Here is a 24729-nt window from a genome sequence, read left to right on the forward strand (position 1 = left end):
TGAAATTCTAGCTGCTTTCTTCTCTCCCAGGAACACGCACAACCACAATCTTCCTTTTTTCTCTTTCCATCTCTCCTTCTCTTGCTCTCGTCCTCCTTGTCTCCTTCTGTTCCTCTCTCTCTCCCTGGCCCCAGTCTCTCTGCAGGACATCAACATGAGGAAGGCGTTCAAAAGCTCGACCACGCAGGACCAGCAGGTAGTGTCCAAGAGCAGCGTGCCCGTCCCTGTCAAAGAGATGTACAACCTGAGTGACAAACCTCCGCCCCTCAACATCCTGTCTATCTACAGGTAGACACACACACCTCCTCTGCCCTGCCTCTATCTCTTCTTCACGCCTCCTGTACAATATCAAATCTCTTAGCAACTTAACTTTGTATATTTTTATTGTATTCTTAATTCTTACAGCCCCAGTATTAGTTAGACTTTGTACCGTTAGTATAGTTAGACTTGTACACCACTATTCAAGATTCAACTTCCTGCCAAATTAAATTCCTTGTCTGTGCAAACTTTCATGGCGATTAAAACCCCTTTGTGATTGTGCTTGTGCTTGTCGTGTCGTTGTCTGCAGGGACGACCATAAGGAGGGGCTGAAGTTCTACACAGACCCGTCCTACTTCTTCGACCTCTGGAAGGAGACGATGCTGCAGGATACGGAGGACAAGAGGAAGGAGAAGAGGAAGCAGAAGGTCTGTCACCGTGACGACAGAGAAGTTGTCGTCCTCTCTCTCTCTCTTTCTCTCTCTCTTTCGGTCTCTCTCTCTTTCGGTCTCTCTCTCTCTCTCTCCCTCTCTCTCTCTCTCTCTCTCTCTGCATCTCTCCCTTTTGCCATCCTGTCTTTGTCTCTCTCTCTCCGTCTCTCTTTCCACCTCTCTGGGAGAGTTCCCCCCTCCATCGTCACACTCTCTCTCTCTCTCCTGACAGGAGCAGAAGCGTTGTGTGGACGGCACCCTGCAGAGGGAGGTGAAGAAGGTGAGGAAGGCCAGGAACCGTCGTCAGGAGTGGAACATGATGGCGCTGGATAAGGAGCTGAGGCCCGACAATCGCCTCTGCCAAACCATCCACCGAGGAGCTTCGTCCGAGCGCACGCTGTCCCCAAATAGCAGGTGCCATGACACACACACGCACACTGTCAAACTATCACACACTTGCACATATATATTTTTCTCAACACTTAATATTTCTGTCTGTCTCTCCAATCTCTTTCTTTCTCTGTGTGTCTCTTTCTTTTTTTTCTCAGGGGTCATGGCCTCGAACATATGGATCTCCACTACCCCAGTGCCATGAACCATGCAGGCCATGCCCACACCTACTCTGGCCCTCCTCCCAGCGTCCTGGCTGCCCAGATGGCTCTGGGACATGCCACCCTGGGGGGTGAACACGACTACAGAGCTGCAGCCATGGCCTACAGGGGCGGGACCCTGGGACGGCCACACCAGGCCCCGCCCCCTCCTCCTCCCACTGAGATCATGAACGGCTCCATGTCTCTCCCCCCTGTGGACTACAGGTACACTCTCTCTGTCTCTCTCTCTCCCTCTCTCTCTCTCCCCTCTCTCTCTCTCTCTCTCTCTCTCTCTCTCTCTCTCTTTCTCTGTCTTACACACACATACACACACACTGATATAGGTCCTTGTTGCTTTAATTTAAGTAATTGGTAGCAGGGTGAAGGGAAACGGATATAATGACTTGTGATTGAGGGAAGTGATCTTACTTCTCGACATAAGCCTATACCTGTAACACAGGTATCAGTCAACTTTTCCTGGCATAAGCATCGATAGGTTTATCTACCATGTTCTATTTAGGAAATCTGAATACATGCTGCCGCCTTGTGGTTTCATGTGGAACTTCTACTAAGTAGAATGACAAAGCAGTTCCACAAAAAGTTGTCAAATATATATTTATGTTTTTTATACAAAACAATCCTAGTGGTGACTAATGGATTTGTTTTCTCTCTTCCGTCTCAGTATGATGGAGGGTTATGGACACTCTGGAGCCCCTCCCCCTGGGCCCCCTCATCCCATCTGCTCAAACTGCCTTTGCCACGCCCCCTGGGGGTCCACTTCCTCCTGCAGGCCCAATGGGTGCAGCTGGAGGTTATGCCCCGCCCCCCCCACCCCTCTCCGGCTCCCTGGCGGCCCCCCCTCCTCCAGTCATTCCACCCCCACCTTCTGGCTCCTCCCACTCTGCCACGCCCAAGATGTCCTCTGTGGCCGCTGACTCCACGCCAGTTAATGATGCTCGCAGTGACCTACTGGCAGCCATACGCATGGGTAAATATCTGTTTACACACGGAAGGTTGTGAAGATCTCCACAGGGGACAGGTGATATGCCAGGGAATTGCTGACAGGGTAAGGTGTCTCCAAACTAAGTGTTTTTTTTGTCAATTGTTTTTTAGGGATCCAGTTGAAGAAGGTTCAAGAGCAGCAGGAACAGCAGGCGAAGAGGGAGCCGGTTGGAAATGATGTGGCCACCATCTTGTCTCGACGCATTGCTGTGGAATATTCCGACTCTGAAGACGACTCTGAACTGGAAGAGAATGACTGGTCCGACTAAGAAATGCAGACAAGCTCATGTCCACACATCCACACACACCTGTACACACACACCTGTACACACACACTTGTACACGCACACAATACCAATCAGTCGATCACTCAACATTGTGAATGCACACTTTATCACTGCTGCAAATTTCTACATACACGCCTAAGATACACACACAATTACACGTGGGCTGGTTTGTCGTGAGCTTAGTCTTTGGCACCTGTGTGTAGCTCTGATAGCTTAGCTGTGAGTTTGGACACTAAACCTCTTCATCCCAAACTGCATCAGAGACATCAGAACTGGAACCACTAGGGGGGGGTGTTCAAGAAGGACAGCAATCTAGAATTCTGGAATTGTTTAATCATTAAAAAATGTTAACCGATTATCTTGATATGCCCTATATGAGAGTAGCTCAGTTGTAGAGACACACACACACACGCGCGCCAATCCTAAATGTTAATACTGACCACTCTAAAACCTCATGTTGGACTCTGCATCATTCACCCTTTAGTGTGCTCTTGATACTCTGAGGGCTTCACAAGTGCACCCCAGCAGACACTTGGCTCCCTCTGGCTGGCTCTGAACGCCACCAGAGCAGCCCAGTGGCTCTCGGGAGCAGCAGCTCATCTCATGGGCAGCAGAGGGGCTGTCTGAAGGCCGAGGTAGAGGGCCTCTCTCTGGGCCTCTCTCTGGACCTCTCTCTGGGCCTCTCTCTAGGCCTCGCTCTGGACCTCTCTCTGGGCCTCTCTCTGGGCCTCTCTCTGGGCCTCTCTCTGGGCCTCTCTCTGGGCCCTCTGGTCTTGTCTTTTCTAACGTTTTTACTGAAACACTTGTTAATAAGGTAATACTGCAACAAGACTTTGTTTTTAAATGTGTAGCTCCTAGCAACTGGAACTTACAGGCAGTAGTTCTGTTTGTCGCTCTAAACTGTGAACAGGAACGAGGGGCTGGTATGTCCTGAGGGGGCTTGGTCGAGCGGAGGGTGAGTGATTACAGGATGTGACTGAGAACCGTCAGATGAGTGTGTGATCTGCTCAGAAGGTGCCTGGCAGAGATGTAGCGAGATGGAAGGAGGCTGCTGATTGGATGGGGGGTTACCATGGCTATTTCGATGTGAGCTCAGTGACATTTGACCCCTGTGAAGAATTAAAAAAAAAACACGAGGCGTAGTAACCATCACAGATCTGTGTCTGCGCCTCCTTTTTTTTCCATCATTGTCATAGGAACAACTCAGCCCTGATGCTGAGACGCAGTTTCCACGGTAACGATACAGCTGAGAAGAGGGTTGCCGGGGCAACTGAGAACCAGGGGGAAGGCCATAAGCCAGTGTATAAACAAAACAATCAACCCAGAGATGTTTTTTCTTCAATGCACAGCACATTCTTTTAATACAAAATTAACAAGATCTCTCAATTCAGGAAACTAACCAAAGCAATAAAAAGTACCACTAACACGTTGGAAAAATATACACCACCTTCACACAATGTTTTACAATATCTCAGTAAGTTTAGTGCATGTTGATTATCGTTTAGTTTTCATTTTGCAGATACATAATTTCTTGTGCCATTTTTCATCAAAAAATAAAGTGCATTTCACATTTAACACTATGCATACGCCTAAACAAGATGCTGTTATTCTACTGGTCCTCTCTCCCCACCCCAACCACACACACACACATTCTGAGGCCTTTGACTTGCAGTCTGGTATTTAGCTCTGGTTTTGGGGCACACAGCACACCATCCCTGCGATGTCCCCTTGAACACAAAATCAATTATTAGTCCCAAATGATACCTCATTCCTCTGTACAATCAATATGATATTCATATGTGCGTTTACAGTGCACCGTTGTTCAACATTGAGTAATAAATAATAAGTGTTCCGTATCTATACAAGAGAGGTCCTTTATTCTACTAGAGGGGAAGCCCTTATTATTATGCATTCCAACCAGGAAAGCTCACCAAAGCTCATTCAAAATGGCGTTGCTGACAATACTGTTGTAGCCTGTCAAATAGACTATTTCCCCATCAGAGTAGACCTAGTTTCACATGGATTTATCCAACACTCCTCTTCTCCCACATCTACAAGCTACGAGCTAGGCAAATAGTTCTCCTTGCCCTCTCATACAATTTTCTGCCGTACAACTTCATCAGGTAGTGACGCTGGCTTTTTCCCTCGGGCACAGAGTAAGCACTGTATTATTTAACAACCAATTTAAGTGGTCTTAGAATGTACATCAGGTAAACCTGCCGTGTCAATCCTGCCCTCTGCTAAATGTGGCATGTCGGGATTTAGGGTCGGTTCATCATGACTTAAAGACTCACACTTGGGTAGCACCATGCATGAGGTCATAATGACCCTCAGCACGCCATATCCACGGAATTCGATAAATCAAATAAACAATAGTCTTGAATAATACTATATTCAGATGAGGCAATAGAATCCCAGATTAAATCTAGAATAGCTCAGGTAAAATTGTGCTGGGGCAGGGTTTAAAATCAATTGAACAAAACAAATTATTCATACTGTAAATTTCTCTCAAGGACCAATAGTTAGGGCATATAAAGGAAGGGAGAGGGAGAAATACTGACACATTGGTTTGGACATTTCAGCATTGCTTTCATCTGCACTCCATCCAGTTTGGGCTTGAAGTGCTAGAATGCTCCTGAAAAGTCAGGGTTGTGTGTTTAAATCCCTCTTCATCTAGTCCTACGAGCCAGAAGCTCTCAGAACACTGGAAAGACTGGAAGCCAAACCCCTAGAAGGTCACAGGGTCACACAGGAAGTCCTTCCTCAGATCTGTCCGTTGATAGACGTGCAGCTACTGATTACAAACACACACACACACACACATGCACACACTCAGACAACATGCAACTCATACTGCAGTACACACACAAGTTGTCCTTATTCACATACTCACAGATACTTCAGAATGCAACACTCAAAAACACTTCTTAGGCTCACAAAGGCCAATGCAATGGAAAACCATTGTCAGATACTAGGAATGACCGAAGCCTGATCATAGAGAATACTTCTTGGAGGACAATGAGGCAGTGACATCATAGTGAATCATGATAACATGTAATAATGGCAGTCAACAAAGTGATACAGTCCCTTGAATCCCATTTGGAAAGGTCCTGGGTGTCTATAAGTCCTAAAGATAGGAGTTTTTAGCTCTGAATGGTCGTATGTTAGACGTTATTAGGCATCCTTGTGGGAATATGGTTATTGACGTATTTGATTGCAGGAGGTGGTCATGTTGCCGGGGAGCGGGGAGACAGTTATTGCTGTTTGAGTATTGCTTTCCATCAGATGGATAATAACTAGCGGCCAGGCTAGTTATTGCTGCTCAATGATATGATCTGGCAGAATGGGGGGGTCCTCTGGACGAGCACAGATTCACAGGTCTGCACATCGCCTTCAATTACCCAACCCTGGGAGATGGTTCAATCCTCCAACCCTGGACCCTGGGAGATGGTTCAATCCCCCAACCCTGGCCCCTGGGAGATGGTTCAATTCCCCAACCCTGGACCCTGGGAGATGGTTCAGCTTGGACGTTGAAGGGTGTTGACTGGGAGACAAAAACACCAGGCTTCCACATTCAAACTCTGGAGGGACAGGAGGTACCTGATGCACTAGAGGTGAGATGAGGCAAGAAGGAAGTCAGAGTCAGAGCAGGAAGAAAGGGACGTTTCAATGGCTGTCCCATCCAAGCAAACGGATATTAGAAGTTGTAGCATTATAGGGCTGCGTTCTCCTGGTTGTCCTGGGATACCCAGCTGTGTTCACATGGTTTGGCGTGGGGTGGGGTCGGGCAGGGTTCATCTAATAGGATACACTTTGCAGCACATTGGTAGCGCCATAGCAGTCATTTCACTCTGATTGGTTTAGCATCCATTGATGATTGTAGCTCAGGTTGTTGTTTTTTTGCAAGACATATGAGGTACAGAGAAGCTGATAATATGAGGTGTGATCATGTATGTGGACTGTAGAAAACAATAAACATTTAAAAATGAATGCAGAGCTGTGAAACAGAGCCCACTGCTGCATTACACGTGTCCAGACAGGCAGACCACTGGATGATGGGGGTCATTTCAAGCCTAATGAATGAAAAGAGGCCCTACATTCAACTCCCAACGTTTTCCAAGCCAGTGGGCATGAGCACTTAGCTTGAGTCCTTTCATAATCCCTTACATTCAAGTGAACGCTAAACACGTGAGGCCTGCTTCATGCAATGACAAAAAGGGCGGAGGGGTGATAAAATAGCATTACATCATCACATTGTAATAATTTAAAGGCATTAGAGGGGGGTTAATTGCGCACGTTGGGGCATCGACCGGTGAATATCGGCAGGCTAAGTTTTCACCTTACACAACTGGCAAGGAAAACAGTATCATACATTCGCAAACGCTCCAGGGTGCGGGTTTTTAAAGCCAAATTTAAAATGAAGAGAGATTGTGAGGTGAGGAGCTCGCTCCGGCTTGATTTCTTTCCTTCGTGTCTGTGGAGGACGCAAGCCGCGGATCAGTGAGCGCCCGAGCTATTTTTAGCTCTCTGTGGTTGTTTAGCTTTCCACGCACGTTCGGAGTGCAGCGAGACGCGATGCTCCAGCCTCAGCCGGCCTTCATTGTGAAAATGGCTGCATCTTTGTTGGCCCCATCTCTCTTTTCTCTACCCATGCGTCACATTAGCACAAACACGTGAGCTCTTAATCTGCCGTGCTCGTTTACGCACGCACCCACTGTGGCACATCTTTAATAGTCTAATAATAATAATATCCTCTCGTTTGAAGATAGAAAAGCTCACATCAACAAAAGCTCTAGAATGCTAAAACCGTAATCACATTCTATTTACAGCTGTTGCCTGCCAATCGACGCATCCACTTGTCCCAGCGCCATCGGCAGACCAGGGCGTGGCTCGTTGCAGTTGCCTGAGCTGTAATACTGTGGCTGAAACAAGCCCTCTACACAGAGCCATGCAAATGACCCCCTAACCCCTCCTCCTTCTGTTGCTGCTTGAACTGGCCTCCCCACAGAGCCGTGTAGCAGCCAACATCCAGGGCACCTGCATGCCAGGGTCAGACATCACTGGGGGTCCGTGCCCGGTGGGCCACGCTGGCCGGCACACACCCGCAGCACACCAGCCACAGGGCCTTCTGGATCTCCTGGTTCCGGAAGGCGTAGATGACGGGGTTGATGACGGAATTGTAGGTGGCGGGCACCAGGGTGGCGTAGGTGTAGAGCGGCGGGTACGTGTAGTCTGCGATGAGCGAGTACACCGTGAAGGGCATCCAGCAGGCGGCGAAGGTGCCCAGGATGATAGCCAGCGTGGACACGCCCTTCCTGGTGGTGACGTAGTGGGGCGTGGCCGCCAGGAAGTGATGCTGCAGGGCGATCTGGTGCGCGTGCCGCATGACGATCTTGCAGATCTGCACGTACAGCTGCAGCATGAGGCCAAACAGGAACAGGAAGGAGACGGAGAGCACCGCCACGTTGTTCTTGGTCAGCGGTCTCACCACGCTACAGGTGGACTCCTCGTCCAGACAGTTGACCCCTGTGACGGGCAGTAGGCCCAGGCAGAGGGACAACCCCCACAGCAGCACCAGCATGGTGTAGGTGAACGCCGCCGTGCGCTCCGAGTTGTAGGTGAGAGCGTAGTAGAGAGACAGGTAACGGTCGATGGTGATGGCCAGCAGGCTGAAGACAGAGGCAGAGAAGGAGGCAACCACCAGGCCAACGGTGAGCAGCTGGGCTGAGTCGGACTGCAGCAGGTAGGCACAGGTGAAGTGAAGCACCAGGCCCACCCCGGCCAGCAGGTCGGCCAGGGCCAGGCTACCGATCAGCAGGAACATGGGTGCTCGCAGGGCAATGTTCTGCCAGATCACCAGCACCACCAGGGCGTTCTCACAGGCGATGAGCGTCCCTGAGGAGCACAGCACGATGTCCCAGGGGTTGACCAGGAGGGGGAGCTGGCTGGGGGGGAGGGAGTCTGCTGGTGAGAATGTCCCCATGGTTGTGTTTTCCAGTGGCCCCCCGCCACTGCTAGCCCACCCCGTGGGGTCAGGGGTTGACCAGCTGGGGGTGACTGGTGGCTCGTCACTCATTGTGCCTCCCGTCTGAAAATAAATGTCAATGTAATGTTGTGATAAGGTACAAATTCATGGACATTTCTGACTTCATGTGGTTCAGGGGCAGTTCTATGGGCGCATGTGAAGCCCTCTGTGACATGCTTGCGTGTAAAAAGGGCTATACAAATATATTTGATTTGATTCTGTTTTTAAAACATTCCCTCCTTTGCCTTTCTCCAGAGATTCAAACTATTGGGGTAATCTCCGTTTAGTTTTTTTTTTGTCTTCTAGAGGTTTAAGTTTGGGAAACTAACACTTACCCTAACCCTGCACTGTTTTGGAAGTTACAAACTGATTTACACCTAACTGCTCCCATTGTCTGGCATGACACTCAACACAATGAGAGGTCAGCACAGTTTAAAACAAAAGGAGCAAGGTCTGAACTATGTTTATCAAAGCCTGTGGAAAAGCAAGAGGAGAAACAACCGAAACTACAGCTCTGCACTCACACGTTTCCAAGAGAAATAACACGCATCATGTCCTCAGCCTAAGAACAGACTTTATTCAAAATATTCAGAGGCCGCCATCTGTGGCTACCCACATTCAATCGTATTTCAACTGGTGCCTCACGCTTGAGGCCTCAAAAACTGACTCATATGAACAGTAGGGTGTTGAAACAACATCCTCCGTGTATGTTAATGTCCTCATTTTAAAATACATTGTGATTTTTTTTCTCTTACCAAAACCTAAAGCCTTGACTCAAATGTACCATACTGAGAGAAAACCCCCTATAGCCTTCTTGTGATTATTTGATGAATGCAGGTGTTGTGGCATAAAGCCACAGATTGCATGAGGATGGATATTAATAACATCCTGCCGGTACCGGCCGGTAACATTTCACATCTTCAATGCGCGACTGCTGTTTCTGCTGTATCTGCTTGTTGACTATAGAATACAATAAACAGCTATTATTGGTTCTATGGTTAATTCCTGAATGTATATGTGATAGCCTATAAGAAAATTATATCACAAGAACAATCATTAAGATGCCAAAAAATCAAAAGAAGTACTTAAAAAAAAAAAGCTTTCTTTCAGCCCAGTCCATATTCACATTCAGCCAACGTCACACTCAAAGATGCTTTTGCCTACCTTAAAACTGAGGTAAGACGCCCGTCTAAATGGAATGACAACCCTGTGTTATCATGTTTTTCTTAGTTTATGACGGCGGCAGGTGCGGCAGCAGGTGCCAGATTCAGCACCGGGATGTTTTCTCTGAAGCGGTGATGGAACAAGAAAAGCAGAACGGTTTTTCCATTCAACAGAGCATCGCTTTGGACTGCGGCTGTGCAAGAAGAGGCAGCTAGGAGAGCAGCGGGAGGAGGTGATGAGGAGGGGGGGGGGGGGGGGTGGTGTGTGTGGAGGGGGGTGTGGTGGTGGTGTGTGTGTGTCGGGGGGGGGGGGGGGGGGGGGGGGGGGGGGGGGGGAGTGCTGGAGTCCTTAACGGGCCAGACTTGGAGACGGGCTGTATTGAACAAAAACCCGTCTCGGAGGACAACAGCTCAATTCTCAACTCTCTGCATGCTTCTCAAGGGCGCAGACATTAGCCTATAGATGCACTGCGCTTGTGTGATATTGGGTACAGGTGCAAATCAATAAGCAAATATGAACTTGACCACACGTTATTCGCACTATATGGAGTCAGTGCTTTAGTTTTGTATTTCAGTTGTGTATTAAAACCGCCGTTGTAGTGATGCTGTTAGTTTTCCCGTATTTTTTCATCCTTGTCCCTTGAGACGCTCAGCTATTCTAGTTCAGTCTGTTCTATTAACAGTTACCATGATTTGTGTCACCCACATCCACCCCCTTCCACATCCCTCTTCTGTCCATAATCTTCAGTATACCCATATATGTTTTTCAATGTACCAAAATGCTTTTACTTGCATGGCACGTTAATGAAATTAAACTGCTGAATGTTACACACGCTGACTTAAAATCAGTTGCCCATAGATGACAAAAACAAACGAAAAGCATTAAGTTTGATTGTTTCAGTACCGGCTTTAAAGAAGCATTATGTCTGAGTCTAAATATAATTTAAAAATCACAACGCAGTAAGGTGTCATTTCTGATTAACACCACTGCGGGGCAATGTTGAGCTTGTATGAGTCATCGTCAGAACCCATAAGCGTGTACGAGCACAAATGATAAGGGCCGGGTTTCCCAGATTCGTTAAGAAGCTCTTAACGCTAAGAGCTTCTTAAGAACGTTCTAAGAGCGTTCTAGGGCGTTCTTAGAACGCTCCAAGGAAGCTCTGAGCGTTAAGATCTTCTTAACAAGTCTGGGAAACCCAGACAAGGACAATACTATTTTATGTTTCCTTGTGAATCATCAGACTGTACGTTTACGGTCTGACGACAACAAAAGACCAAATACAATGTGTTATATGCATCTGTTTATATTTATTTTTCTTTAAAACAGAAAAGGATTTCACAATAGGCTGTTTCGAGCAAACCCTCACATTAAACTTGCCAACATCTACAAAACGGTATCAAAAGTGCACCATAGTGTCAATACGTCTTCTCATCAGGTTCCAACATTTTCCTATGATAATATCTTTTTCTTTCAATATTTATACAAATACCATTCTGTACACTGTAGAAATACACATCCTGCAATATTCTATACTCCACACACAGGCTCCCCCTCTCCTCCCCCCTCTCCTCCCCCCTCTCCACCCCACCCTCTCCACCCCCCCCTCTCCTCCACCCTCTCCACCCCACCCTCCACCCCCCCTCTCCTCCCCACCCTCTCCACCCCACCCTCCCCCCTCTCCACCCCCCTCTCTCTCTCCAGTCCACTGGTCTGAGCCCCAGGCAGCATTGCAGAGTTACAGTGTGTGGGAGAGCAGACACCTGGCCAATAGTACAACATATGAATCGTTAAATACCCCCCCTAGCGCCCCTCCCCTCCCCCCCATGCTAAAACCAGAGCATCATTCACCACAGCCTCTGTACAACCCTCTTTGTATACGTCTTTAAACTCTTGACGACACCTTGAAGCTGTCAACTCAACCTTGACACCACTGCAGCCCATCTCCGGCCAGGGTGATGGACGCGGGAGGGGTTAGGGGCGGGGGCAGGCAGTCGGGCGGGCGGGGTGGGTGGTGTAGGGGTGCAGGTTTGGTCTGAGGCTGGGCTGCAGGGTCTGTTTCTGATGCACAGGTCTGAATAACACCTGTGCAGGTATGACACCATAAGGGCTGCAAGGACCCCTCCACCTCCCGCTGCGGGTACAAAGCTTTTTTTAATATTTTTATTTTTTCGTCTCCTGCTGCCCAACGGAGGCTCTCTCCTCCAGGTTCAGTCTCTGGATTGGTAGAAGAGGATGTATCCAGACTCTGAGTTCTTGGAGATCTCAGAGGTCAGTCCGTAGAACTCCTCTATGGCTTGAGCATCGATTTTCTACCAAGGGAGAAAGGTGACACCGCTCAGCAGGGGTCAGACGCATGGACATCGTACAATCCTCTCATCATCCCTGTCTCTCTCTCTCTCTCTCTCTCTCCCTCATCCTCTCATCATCCCTGTCTCTCTCTCTCTCTCCCTCATCCTCTCATCATCCCTCTCTCTCTCTCTCCCTCATCCTCTCATCATCCCTGTCTCTCTCTCTTTCTCTCTCCCTCATCCTCTCATCATCCCTGTCTCTCTCTCTCTCTCCCTCATCCTCTCATCATCCCTGTCTCTCTCTCTCTCTCCCTCATCCTCTCATCATCCCTGTCTCTCTCTCTCTCTCCCTCATCCTCTCATCATCCCTGTCTCTCTCTCTCTCTCCCTCATCCTCTCATCATCCATCGTACAAGGTTGTACAGAAGAGGTAGAGGAACAAACACTGGTGCACACAGTACATATATACTAACATCAGACACTTCTCCATCGTTTACCGTTCACGACAGACACAAATGTAAGCCTTCAGAGATCTGGTGCTGGCGAGAATTCCTAGCCAGTCATTTTTTCACTTTACACTGAACTAACAAAACATGTTATAGACTTAAGATATAATTTTATTTTTTGTTTAATTTAGGAATAGAACATTAGGGAAACTGATTAACAGTAACTCACCTCTACGATGTCATCGTCAAACAGCAGCCAGAAGTCGTGACTCTTTACAATGGCGATGTAATGCCCTCGGTTTGGACCGCTGCAGAGAGAGAGAGCGTCACTCAGTAATCAGAATACTCCAAAGTCTGTGGGCAACCTGAACTACTTGACATTGAAATGTCATTCATTTGGATGAGAAAGAGTAAAAAGACAGACAGTCTATTTGTGGTCATCTCTATATGGAGGCGAGTTAGACACCACATTGCATTCACCTTCAGTGTCCTGCAATATCAGTGACAGCACAAAGGAAAAGAGACTCCTAAACTAAATCTGCCCATACCTTTTCAAATCATCAAACAACGACAATAACCGAAACCACGACAACCGTTAAATAAATAAATAAAGCTTCAGATATGTGGACAAGCCACAGTGTAAAAACAGCAATCCACCCACCTCCCACAGTGCACCACGACTGCGACAAGGTCGTACAGCCTCTCTGGATTGGTGGCGTCTCCGGAGGTGTTGAAGAGGCGGAGCTCTAGCGGGAAGACGACACGATAGGACAGTTTGGTGTAGCGCTGCAGCTGCTCCATGTACTTGAAGCGCTTGAGATGCAGGGCCAGGATCATAGGCAGCTTCTTCACTCTCATCCTAGCAGGGGACCGGGAGGACATTTTACATTTAGTCATTTAGCAGACGCTCTATTTCAGAGCGCCTTACAGTAAGTACAGGAACATTCCCCACGGAGGCAAGTAGGGTGAAGTGCCTTGGCCAGGGACGCAATGTCATTTGGCACGGCCGGAAATCGAACCGGCAACCTTCTGATTGGTAACCCGATTCCCTAACCGCTCAGCCATCTGGGTTAGAGTGGCTTTGACCGGCACAAGACATGGACAGTCTACCCAGACGCCTGGTGTCAACTGACCTTTTGTGAGCCTCCTGTTTGCTTCTACATTCTTCACAGTAGTACTTATACTCACTGCACAGGGTCTCCGTATTACTGAACCCTCTACAGACAGGAACACAGAGAGAGATCATTAGTTTTATGTTGAGCTCTGTGAGGATATTAGTATGCAGTGAGGGTGTTGGAGGGGTGACATCCTGACATGGTGTTTTTCTTGTTACCTAAGGCAGTGTGTGATGGAGGTGTTCTGTTCCACATCCACTGACAGGTCCAGAAAGTCCTCGTCTTTGCTGCTAATCTGACAGGGTGGCAAGAACAAGGGTACATCAGGGAAATTCCAAAATAGACACGGTGCCATTAAAAAAAAAAACAAAACAACACTTCCAGTAACTATAAATGGATGTAGCGGATGGAAACAGACGGGGGGGTGTGGCTTACTGTTTCGCAAGTCAGGCAACGCGTCTCATTGGTCAGCGTGCCTTGGAAGATCTCGTGGACCCAGGTCGGGGCGGGCGCGGCGTTGCTGTTGTTGTTCTGGGAGTCCAGCGTCCCGTTGGCAAGGCGACCGTTCTGCTTATCCTGCTTCCTCTCCTCCTGCAGCAGGTCAGCGATGGTGTTCAGCAGGTAATTCAGGAACTCATGGGCATCCTGCTGCATGTAGTTATCAAACAGCTCTGCAGGGGAGGAGGGGGGGGGGGGGGGACAGACAAGGGCGAGGTGAGGAAGCGAGAATTATTTGGAGACGTCAAGTTTATTTTAGTCTCTCACATCCTCTTACTTGGTAGTCTTGCTTCCTCCTTTCTGAAACCTGCGCATCAGAAACCTCAGATATTCCCCTCATCCATTCTTGACCCTTTACCCACAACATAAACCAACCTCCCTTTTCCCCCCCTCTCACCGTTCTCTTTGCGTAGTCGTGTAATGAACTTCTTTGGAGGGATAACTCCCACCTTCCTCTTCTGGTTTGCAATGCTGTGAAACAGGTCAGCCAGGCAGGAGAGCAGGTTTTCCTTACGCCGCGGTTGGCTGCGGTAAGCCAGGATCTTCTCCCGGAACGGACGGCAGAAGTAGAGGGCTTGGAGCACTGAGTTACAGTAACAGGTGTTTCCAAACTAGATGGGGGCAAAACACACGCATGTAAACACGGAATCGAGCAAGAGTCGGAATGAGGTGGATTATTGCTGTGTATATTATTAACAAGTGATTTTTTTTTTGTAGTGTGAACTATAATCATACACTTTACTATTTTAATGCCATGTTTGCTTACATTGACCAATCCGAAGTAGTGCTCATTGACTGGAAACTGCTCTGAGCCAATCTCTTTCTCCAGAGCGGAGGCATTGGCGCCCTGGAATACAAGTAGTAATAAATTATTCCAACACATGATTCAACCACACCAAGGTTTGTCCTTCCCAACTATTATATTGTGACTTTTCTGCATCTGCTAAATTAAGAGATTTTAGTTTCCACACCCGTAGTGTACTATAATCTAAATCGGGCCTACTGCCCTGCCTCTTACTACCGGTAGGGAAGTTTATTCCACCTTCACACATCAACAAAAGAAGCAAAGTCAAAACTACTTAGAAATACCGAACTCTTGAGTGGGACATCGCGATTAGCCCAATTACCCTAACCCAAACCCTGGCAGGAAGGACTCGATAATCTACCTGCCAAGAGAGTTGCGCAGCTGGTCACGTACATTAAATAGTAATTTTCTGCTTGTGAAAGGGTTGTGAATTCTATAAATAGCCAGCGCTTACGAGGTATTTAAGGTGGCTTGATTAATTGCAGAAATCGAACACGTAATAACCAAATCACAGAAGCTAGGAACTGTGACCGAAAAGCCAGATAGCTTAGCTAGCTTTGTGGTTTAAAGCTAACTTAGTCATCGTGATCTTGGCAAGCCAGCTACTGTTGATCGTTTACCTGGAGAGAGGGGGATAGTGATACATTTGTTAAAAAATGTTTCACCTTCTTCCGTGAAGCCTGACACACGCCACAAGCAGAGGGTTGGGGTGAACTGAGTCTCTCAAATCGAAGTACAACTCATTAAAAACATTGTTTATCTAGCTAGCTAGCTAAGTACTAGCCATCTACAAGCGGGGGCAGACGCAATTCTGCCAGGTGCAGAAAAGCCGCAGCAGAGCAATGCGGTGCGGTCAATGGGTCAATGCAGAATGAAGAGGAGCATAAGCATTAACGCTGTAACTTGTCAAGTTCACAAATTAATCGCTGGTCATAGTACGCCTAATATAGCACCAGGTTTGCATTTTTTTTTAAACGGGCCTAGTATGACAACTGCAAACGTTTGCTTAGAGCGTGAGGCGAAAAACAAGAGTGTCATCAGAGTGGGCGCGAGCAAGGGAAAACTGACTGCCTTGCTTGGCTAGCAACGTGGAGCACGATTTTGACAACGTTCTATGTCACCCAGGCTAATAATAATACATCAGCGAGTGTCTTATAACCCTATGGTCAGTTTACAATTTGTAAGAAAATGTCATCTACTCACCATGGTACAAAAAGAGGCAAATTTGGAAACTGTCATTAGGATTTCCATTCGCCCAGCGCCATCTTCCACCCAATCACCGCGCAGAAACGAGGAGGACTCCCTCGTGAGTGCACTGCTGGATTTGGCAATAGAAGCTCCCCTTGGTCTTAGCGCCGTGCAAGAAGAGCTTTATTCAACTCCAATGTGTGTTCCCTCGTACAAACTACATAATCCTAGGAACAAAATGTAATGTTTGGGATAGTCCACGTTATATTACAAAGAAATGGCTGTGACACAGAACTACATACGTAGTTACCGGCTACAAAACAAATAGTCCCTCCGCCCTGTCACTTTGATTATTAATGCCAGCACTAGAACTTACAAGGTAGGCTAATTCTACAAGACTGATTTGTGCAACAGCTGAGACATTCTTGAAGTCATCAACAAACCAAAAAAAAAAACTGTACAAAATCAAGCAGTTAATATCTGATTCGAGACCAGCGTATCTGGTCCCTGTTCCGTGAACTGCGCGTCATGATACAATTCGAAACAGACCTTAGATCTGTGTTTTCTATTTCAACATTTTGCTCAGGCGACCTGAACGTACTCCTAAAATGTATTTCAGAATACGACTTCCTGCCTCTCCAAACTCTCTTTCCGCCGTACCCGCCATCTTGAAAGCAAACGGGGGTAAGATGTGCTCCGCTTTTTAAAGTCATTTAGACGTTAAATTGTATTCTTATTGCACAGCAAGTTGTTGTTATAAGCGCTTTAAAATGCAATTTACATCAATGTAGCGAAACTGGTCTTCGTAGTACGTTGCAATGTCACACAATTACATGAAAATCGAGTGGGAAGAGTAGCGTGGCTTACCATGTGGGCCCAGGCAATGTAAGAAAGCCAGTACGGTAGTCAGCGATGGCTGAATAGTTAACTAGCTGGCCCAAGGCATATTCCAACTCGAAATGACCAGTTAGCAGTGACGATTCAAACAGCGAACGTTATTGTGATATTTAGGACTGCAATCGTGTTTGCTAACGACTGGGTATTTTAAGCCGTCGTTATGCAAATAACCGACATTTTCTAATGCTTGCCTATTGTTGGTAGTCGCCTGTTTTACTAGAATCGGTAGTCTGACCCAAGTCAACATTTCTTTCTCAGTATTAAGGCATCATGACGAACACCAGAGGCAAGAGGAGGGGGACGAGGTACATGTTCAGCAGGCAATTCCGCAAACATGGTGAGTGTTGCATCCTAAAATACTGATCATTATATGTGATACAGGCTTGTCAAAAAAGACGGAGATTTTAACACTTATCTTTCTTCAGGCCCAATTCCGCTGTCCACGTACATGCGCATTTACAGGAAGGGTGATATTGTCGATATCAAGGTATGAGCATGTTTAAATGTCGGTTTTGAATGTTAAGTTGTTAAACCGTCCTATATAACTTAGTTTATGCCTGACCTTTGGCGTTGTCAGTTTATTTTTCTATTGCTCCTGTACAAGTCAAATGTCATCCTTGTTGACTCTGATTGTCTTAACTGCTTTTCATTTCTCCAGGGCACAGGAACGATCCAGAAAGGAATGCCTCATAAGTGTTACCACGGCAAGACAGGCAGGGTCTACAATGTAACCCAACATGCTGTGGGTATCATTGTAAACAAGCAGGTTAAGTAAGTACCATGGAACCAGGCGAGGGAAGATAAATATAATTTTACTCCAACATTAGGTTGACATTTAATTAAACAAGGAACTTGCCAGAGAACCCCGTCTTCACTTTGCCACCAGGGCTTTTCTGTGTCTGAAGTGGTCATTCATGTGGGGGACAAAATCCCTCCTTAGACACCCCTGTCTTACACCTGGTTAGGTGCCTGGGTTGTTCACAAGGAGACAAATTACTTAAAGCTTAGACTGCTCCACATCATCCCCCTCCAGATGTTTTGAAACGACCCCCCCTCTGTTTGGTAACCCTGACTCACCATCACTTTTCTTTCTGTGTTCAGGGGCAAAATCCTGGCCAAGAGGATCAATGTGCGCATTGAGCACGTGAAGCACTCTAAGAGCAGGGACAGCTTCCTGCAGCGCGTCAAGGAGAATGAGAAGAGGAAGATGGAGGCCAAGCAGGCGGGAACATGGGTTGAGCTGAAACGCCAGGTATGTGAACAGAGGGACTGTTTAACACACAGTACTTGTTTCAGCCTCCCAAATATAAAAGTTGGTTCCCTGTCCCCTGCAGTCGCACATGATTTTGAGTTGTGGAGACAGAATGGGAAGAAATTATTCAAGGGAAGAAATATTAATTTGATTAGTATTGCAGTTTAGAGACCAGATATGACACCGGTTCAACTCTTGTGGCTAGGAACGATATGTAAACAGTAGAGCTCTCAAATCAAAATGCTAATTCAATGATCCGTGCATTCCATACTAGTGTCATAGTTTACCTTTTTCATGGAAATGCCACCGTCGTCTCCTATTGATTTGTTGAATGGATGAGCTCATGTCTTGTGTTCCTCCTCCCCCAGCCCGAGGCTCCCCGTGACGCCCACTTCGTCAGCACCAAGAACAACGAGCCCCAGCTCCTGGAGCCCATCCCCTACGAGTTCATGGCCTAGATACGCTGACCAAATAAAATTGTTTATACACACACCTGGTCTGGATCCATGTGTCCTTCTCTTCTTGTCTCCTTGTGTCTTTGTACGGTCTGGGGTTGTGGTGTTGGCTGAACTAGCTGTACGTGTTGTTGCTCAGTGATGATTATCCTCCTTTGATCACGAAAGTGATGTGAAATTAAACGCACGTTCTATTTCACCGGCGATCTGAGAGCGACTAGCACAAACTGCTGAGAAGTTCAAAGCACCCCACATATACCCTTTCATTGAGTATTTGAATTAACTATGATAATCATAGTTTTATGAATGAACTGGAGGGGTGGGTGCCAGGATAAGTGCCATGCTCTGTTTAGCAGGCGCTCAAACATCAGTAGTGACTCACCTCTACCATGACACACCCTCTTACCTCTCATTGATGAGCTAGACTTGCCCTTGATCTAGTTATGAAGGTTACATTGTGTACTTAGTACTGTGATGCATGAACTAAATAGGAGTGATTTTCTACCTTAGTAGCTGAATTGCTATGTTGCTTTGGCAGCAGGGGGCAGTGTGTATTAAGATATAGTGCACTCTCAATAAAACGAGTTCAAGGAAACTTCCTCGGACTTGGTGTAAAGCTGGTTAAACTCAAACACTTACAAAATGTGAACATTTCTTAGGGATCTGTCAATCAAGAGAATAATACAATAAATATCCCCCCTTTTGTTTCATCAAGTACAAATGAGCATTGGTGCTGCTTGCATCCTGCCTACAGTGTTGCCTTACGTGTTACCTTTGGATAGTGGGACTTTTGTCTTAAGCAATGTCTTGTAGGTCCAGCAATAGGTCGGTATACTCTGAGCAGGCGCTGTGTGTGTGTGTTGTAGGGACCACCCCTGTCCTATCTTGACGTGTGCTGTTTAATCAGTGGAGGCTGAATGGCTGACTGGGTATCTGACAAATATGTTATCTCATCCCTCTTCGGTACTTTACTCAATATTTACTCTAATTAGGAGCAGTTTGCAGAGATAGGAGCAGCAGCTGGGGAGAGTAAGAGGAGGGATGGTGTGTACTGAATCTCTACACAGATGACAGTGACAGGCTTGAAGGAGAGAGAGAAGAAAGAAAAAAATATGTTTAGATGGAATATTTTAGAAAATCAAATGGAAGCCTGTCATCATTCCCAGAGCCCCCTACACCAGTAATTTTGGGTACGCACACCCACAAAGGTTTATATGTCCTCTTTGGTCTGCCCATGTCAAACATATCACTGCCCAACAACCTGAACAAACAGGATCAGGGGGCTCACAGAACCACCATATCATGACATCAATCACTGGGCAGGTGACGGCCAAAGCCACTATTGATCAGTGTAGACTGCAGTGGGCCTACATGGTACTCTGATAACAGCCAGGGGTGTTGGGAATCCGCCTGGTAAGTGTTCAGAGTGATGTTTACTTGTTGATGTCACTGATGAACTTTATATCCCGCGTGAAACTCCTGAATGTCGTAGTTTCAGTCCATCCATGGACTGCTGTGTGCCCTTACTAGTCCAAGTCAACCAGTCTATAAGTTATTTTGTGTGTGAATCTGCTCTCTCGGACAGGATAGGCCTTCATCTGGAGCACTGACCTATGGGAGTCACCGAAGGAGAAAAAAAGTAAACATTCAGAGAGAATGAGGGAGGAGGAGGAGAGATGGGATGAGTGGACAAAAGCAGTGTAGCACTTTGAGCTCCTTAATCACACATGTTTGACACACACAGATTGAGTCTGTCAACTAACCTAGCAGCATAAAGCAGTGGTATCGACTGTGTGTTACACATTAACCGCACATACTTACAGCATACACACACAGACCTACGACTGATGCAAAGTGGGGAACATGCAGAGGTAGAGATTCCCCAAACCATCTCTCTATTCGTCTTCTGTTGTACATTCTCAGTCTCCCCTGTAAACTGGGACGCACTGTCAGTGACTAAAGGTTCTCTTTGTGTCTAATGCAATGACATTGTTTGCGGGAGTGGGGAATAAATACAATAGAGATAGAACATCCCAGGCCAAACACTATCTCTGTGGCTGATAGGTAGAGAGATACTCTATGCGAGTTGGTGGTTATCAGTAGAGACCATGGCCATACACAGATACGGGGCCCACTATTGATCCTGTCCCTGGCTGGGGGGGCGGGGGGGGGGGGACCGGACAGGGCCCGATGCAGGTTGATAACCATGTCAACTGACCCAGGTCCGCTGACCCAAAGCGTGGGAGGGTGCAGAGGTAACGCCCTGGGCTTCTCAATAGGCCTCATTCAGAAAATTCAGTCAAAGGTTTCACATGAGATCATGACATGGACATATTTGGCTGGTATCTAATGTTTACCCTACAGGTAGATAGTCCCATTGGATTGTCAACTTCTCTCCTTGCCATTAATGAGTCCCTATTCCATCCTGGTCATTTTAGTACTAAATCCTAAAGAATAAACTAATTATTAACTATAGCCTCCATGTTTATCTATTAATCACATGAATAAAAAAAATATAGGTCTATTGTAAAGGACTTTGTTCAGACATGTTGATTTGACCCGGATGCTAAGAATGTATTGAGAGTTAGTTTTGTAAAGGGTATGTGGGTTAAAAAAGATCACACAAGGACAAGTTTTAAATGAGACTAGTCTTCTATAAATTACAACAGACAGGACTGTATTGGGAAGTTGATAAGATTGCAACTAGTGCTGTAAATTCCACGTGAGTGAGATGAACAGAGACAGTCTCTAAACTTAGACTACACACAGACGGTAGGCAGAAACTGCAAGGAGCCTGGCTGACAGCTTTAAAGCCCAAATCAATCACCGTGTAAGGCAAGCCCGTAGACCGTAAAACACACAAAACCATTCCATATAAATGATCAATGAACGATCAAACGGAACTGATAGCAAGTCCTATGCTAGGTTGATGCGGACTTTTTGTTACCGAAATCAGTCTCTGTACATTCAACCTTAATTAAAGCTACGAGTTTATTTACTGATCAAAACACTACCACAAATGGGATTGCATCTCTCCTTTACATGGTCGCCCATCAAATAAAAACTGGTGGGCAGCACTTTTCCCAGTAAATGTAAATTAAGAAAATTGGTTCAACGGTCAAATTAAATGATAACTTTTTGAAGTGAAATGGCTCCAGATTTCCCACTTCAGGCTGTTAAGTTTCAGTATCGTCACCTCTTAAGAAAAACTAATTGGTATGACCCAATACAATAAATTATCTACAGGTGTGTCGCTTGGGGTAGTCCGTTAAACGTTCTGCCCCTTGTTTTGTTGTTGGTTATAACACGATCATCTTTTCAGTTCTAAAGATGGGAGAAAGGTTACAAAACCAGAGAACATTTGCATGTTCATTTGTAAATTGTGAGAGCACATTTAGTAAATCATGGAAATTACAGGCCCATCTTTGCAAGCACACTGGTCTGGTGAGTAAGATGTCTTGAACTCCTATCTGCTTCACTCCAGTTAAAACAGCTGAACATGGCGATAGCGGGGAAAAATGTTGTAAAATATCATTGCGTGGTTCTTTTGGTCGATCCTTAGGGGATGGCTTGTGTAATTATTGCCGTTTTCTTATTTTAACAACACAGAAACCATTCTCTTGCGAGACATGTGAAAAGAGCTTCTGTACCCGCTACCAACTCACTAGACATCAGTTGAGCCACAGTGGAGAGAAGCCGTTCAAGTGAGCCTCTAGAAACTTTGCATTTCCTGTAATGACATGTAGTTGTGTGCAATGACCTTCCCCGTTCCATAACATGAGGCTTCTTCAACTGGTGATGTCTTGCTGTGAATAGACATCCTTAACCTACAACTTTCCCTACTGTCAATCTGTTTTCTGCAGATGCTTAGCAGAAGGCTGCCTTGAGGCCTTTACCACTCATTCCAGCATGAAAAACCACATGACTCGGATTCACCAACACCAGGAGAAACGCTTCAAGGTGAATGACACCAACACCTTGGTCTCCTGTATATTTCTGAATACACATGGGAACATTTTCTATCATTGGGGAGTCGACCGACCGGCCTGATCTTTCCTTACACAGCAAATTCAGTGTTAATTTAAAACCAGGTGTATTATTTTACTGAGAGTTTGCATAGGCCCACGTGATGATCCTGGTGTTAAATGAACACTTATGCTGTCTCGTGATGCTGTGTAGGAGAATGTACAGCTGCATAATACTGTTGATGACTCATGTGTTGGAAACTTTTTACTCATACTGAAGTGCTAAGGCTCCCTGCTTTGTTTTAGTGCGACCATCTGGGCTGTGGGAAGGATTTCAAAAAGAAATATCAACTGAACACTCACAAGTGTGAGCACTCCCAGCTTCTTCCTTTTCAGTGAGTATCAGAATCAGAATGGGATTTATTTGCCATGAAAGTTTGCACAGACAAGGAATTTGCTTTGGCAGGAAGGTGCGTACAATAAACGTATAGGAATCTTAAATTTAAATATGTGGTTTAACTATACTAAAACTAGCAGTACTAAGTGGAATACAATAAAATAAATATTTATTTTTAGGCCGCGTGAGTATGACCCACGGTGCCTTCTCTGCATGCGGCCAGATCTGCGCACGTTTGAACATATTTCTGCTCGTTTTCAGCTGCAACGCGGAGGGCTGTAAGAGAGAGTTTCCTACTTCAAGAAAGCTACGGTTCCACGAGAAGGTTCACAGAGGTGAGTTGCTGTGGGCCTCTTGGATTCGATAATGACCACCGGAGTGGCAGGAACGTGTTTGGAGAATTCATTGGGTTGTTGTTGGATTCCAGGTTACCCATGTGAGGTGGAGGGTTGTGTCTTCCAGGGGAAAACCTGGACTGACTATCAGAAACACAGAAAGGAACACAGAGGTGTGTACATGCATCACCTATAGATTTTCTGCTACATTTACATTTAGTCATTTAGCAGACGCTCTTATCCAGAGCGACTTACAGTAAGTACAGGGACATTCCCCCCGAGGCAAGTAGGGTGAAGCCCAAGGACACATCATGTGGCGTGGCGGGGAATCGATCCGGCAACCTTCTGATTACTAGCCCGTCTCCCTCACCGCTCAGCCATCTGACTCCCTGCTAGCCTGTGATTTGGATTTTTGTTGTTGTTTGCCAAAACTAAAAAAAAAAATGCAAAATACCTTTCATTTGAGTGTGTACCCATGGCTTGACTGCCTATATAAATGTCACCATATTGGGATACTCTTCTCATTGACTGTTTCTGTCTTCAGTCCGACTGCAGTGTGATGGCTGTCGTAAACAGTTCTGGGAGGCTTGGTTTTTGCACCTGCACAAACTGTGGGTCCACTCGGGGGAAAGACGGCTGTTCCGGTGCTCCGAGGAGGGCTGTGAGAGAACTTTCACCACACGCTTCAACCTGGACAGCCACGTGACTGGAGAGCATGAACACAAGAAGGACTTCCCCTGTAGCCATCCAGGATGTGGCAAAAGCTTTGTGATGAGGGTGGGCTCTTGTATTTGTGTGTGTGGGCTTGATTTTAAAATCTTTAGATGCAGAACCTTTCTGAAATAAAGCAATCTTTCTCAGGAGAGCTTGAGGCGACATGGTGTGATGCATGATCCTGAAAAGAAAAAGCTGGTGAAGCAGGTAAAATTGGTGGCCAGATTAAAATGAAATGTTTTTTTGTTTTTGTTTAAACATCCCTTGGTTTTTCTGCAGAAATCACAGCGTCAAAAGAAGTCCACCACCACGAAGACTAGCGACTCAGTGACGAGGTCAACACAGGCAGTAACCAGTGGACTAGCTGGCAAGCTACGCAACACCAGTCTGGTAGACTGCACTCCATGATGTGTTCTGTATGAAGGGTTCAAGGATGGGCTGTTCCATTCACTCCATACATATTTTCAGTTCTAAAGTTTACAAATTGTTTTCTTTTAGTTTACTTATTTTCTTTACTAAATACAGTATAGAAATAAACTCACTACTGCAAAGTAACAGCCTGGCATGTTCTATAATAATGTGGTTCTCTTGCATGTGCGCACACACAAAATTAGGCA

The 24729-nt window shown here is 46.3% G+C and overlaps 5 protein-coding genes across 5 annotated transcripts; 3 read left to right on the top strand and 2 right to left on the bottom strand.

Annotated features, from left to right (window-relative positions):
• Nucleotides 1–154: 154 nt before the first annotated feature.
• wasf3b (WASP family member 3b) lies at nucleotides 155–4405 on the top strand. The gene is given in 7 exon segments (XM_047024153.1): nucleotides 155–288; nucleotides 569–686; nucleotides 922–1103; nucleotides 1238–1504; nucleotides 1962–2009; nucleotides 2011–2267; nucleotides 2393–4405. Coding segments are annotated over 7 exon segments (1164 nt in total). The 3' UTR covers nucleotides 2551–4405.
• A 3213-nt stretch (nucleotides 4406–7618) lies between these two features.
• Nucleotides 7619–8644, bottom strand: gpr12 (G protein-coupled receptor 12). Its single transcript, XM_047023570.1, has one exon. It carries the CDS (start codon nucleotides 8642–8644, stop codon nucleotides 7619–7621), a length of 1026 nt encoding a protein of 341 aa, XP_046879526.1.
• A 2779-nt stretch (nucleotides 8645–11423) lies between these two features.
• usp12a (ubiquitin specific peptidase 12a) lies at nucleotides 11424–16498 on the bottom strand. Its single transcript, XM_047023567.1, has 9 exons — nucleotides 16113–16498; nucleotides 14871–14951; nucleotides 14502–14715; nucleotides 14042–14277; nucleotides 13825–13901; nucleotides 13625–13708; nucleotides 13153–13350; nucleotides 12721–12799; nucleotides 11424–12066 (listed from the first exon to the last, which is right to left on the bottom strand). The coding sequence occupies exons 1-9, from the start codon at nucleotides 16158–16160 to the stop codon at nucleotides 11965–11967; spliced, it is 1119 nt and encodes a 372-aa protein (XP_046879523.1). The 5' UTR covers nucleotides 16161–16498; the 3' UTR covers nucleotides 11424–11964.
• A 218-nt stretch (nucleotides 16499–16716) lies between these two features.
• Nucleotides 16717–18738, top strand: rpl21 (ribosomal protein L21). The gene is made up of 6 exons (XM_047023605.1): nucleotides 16717–16781; nucleotides 17253–17331; nucleotides 17420–17481; nucleotides 17653–17765; nucleotides 18096–18246; nucleotides 18615–18738. Exons 2-6 carry the CDS (start codon nucleotides 17265–17267, stop codon nucleotides 18702–18704), a joined length of 483 nt encoding a protein of 160 aa, XP_046879561.1. The 5' UTR covers nucleotides 16717–16781; nucleotides 17253–17264; the 3' UTR covers nucleotides 18705–18738.
• Nucleotides 18739–18813: 75 nt separating this feature from the next.
• On the top strand, nucleotides 18814–24665 carry gtf3ab (general transcription factor IIIA, b). The gene is made up of 9 exons (XM_047023580.1): nucleotides 18814–22145; nucleotides 22311–22405; nucleotides 22565–22661; nucleotides 22973–23061; nucleotides 23325–23398; nucleotides 23491–23571; nucleotides 23943–24175; nucleotides 24260–24319; nucleotides 24392–24665. Exons 1-9 carry the CDS (start codon nucleotides 22032–22034, stop codon nucleotides 24518–24520), a joined length of 972 nt encoding a protein of 323 aa, XP_046879536.1. The 5' UTR covers nucleotides 18814–22031; the 3' UTR covers nucleotides 24521–24665.
• The last annotated feature ends 64 nt before the right edge of the window (nucleotides 24666–24729 follow it).

This window comes from Hypomesus transpacificus, chromosome 8 (assembly GCF_021917145.1).
Source record: "Hypomesus transpacificus isolate Combined female chromosome 8, fHypTra1, whole genome shotgun sequence".
In the NCBI taxonomy this organism is placed as follows: domain Eukaryota; kingdom Metazoa; phylum Chordata; class Actinopteri; order Osmeriformes; family Osmeridae; genus Hypomesus; species Hypomesus transpacificus.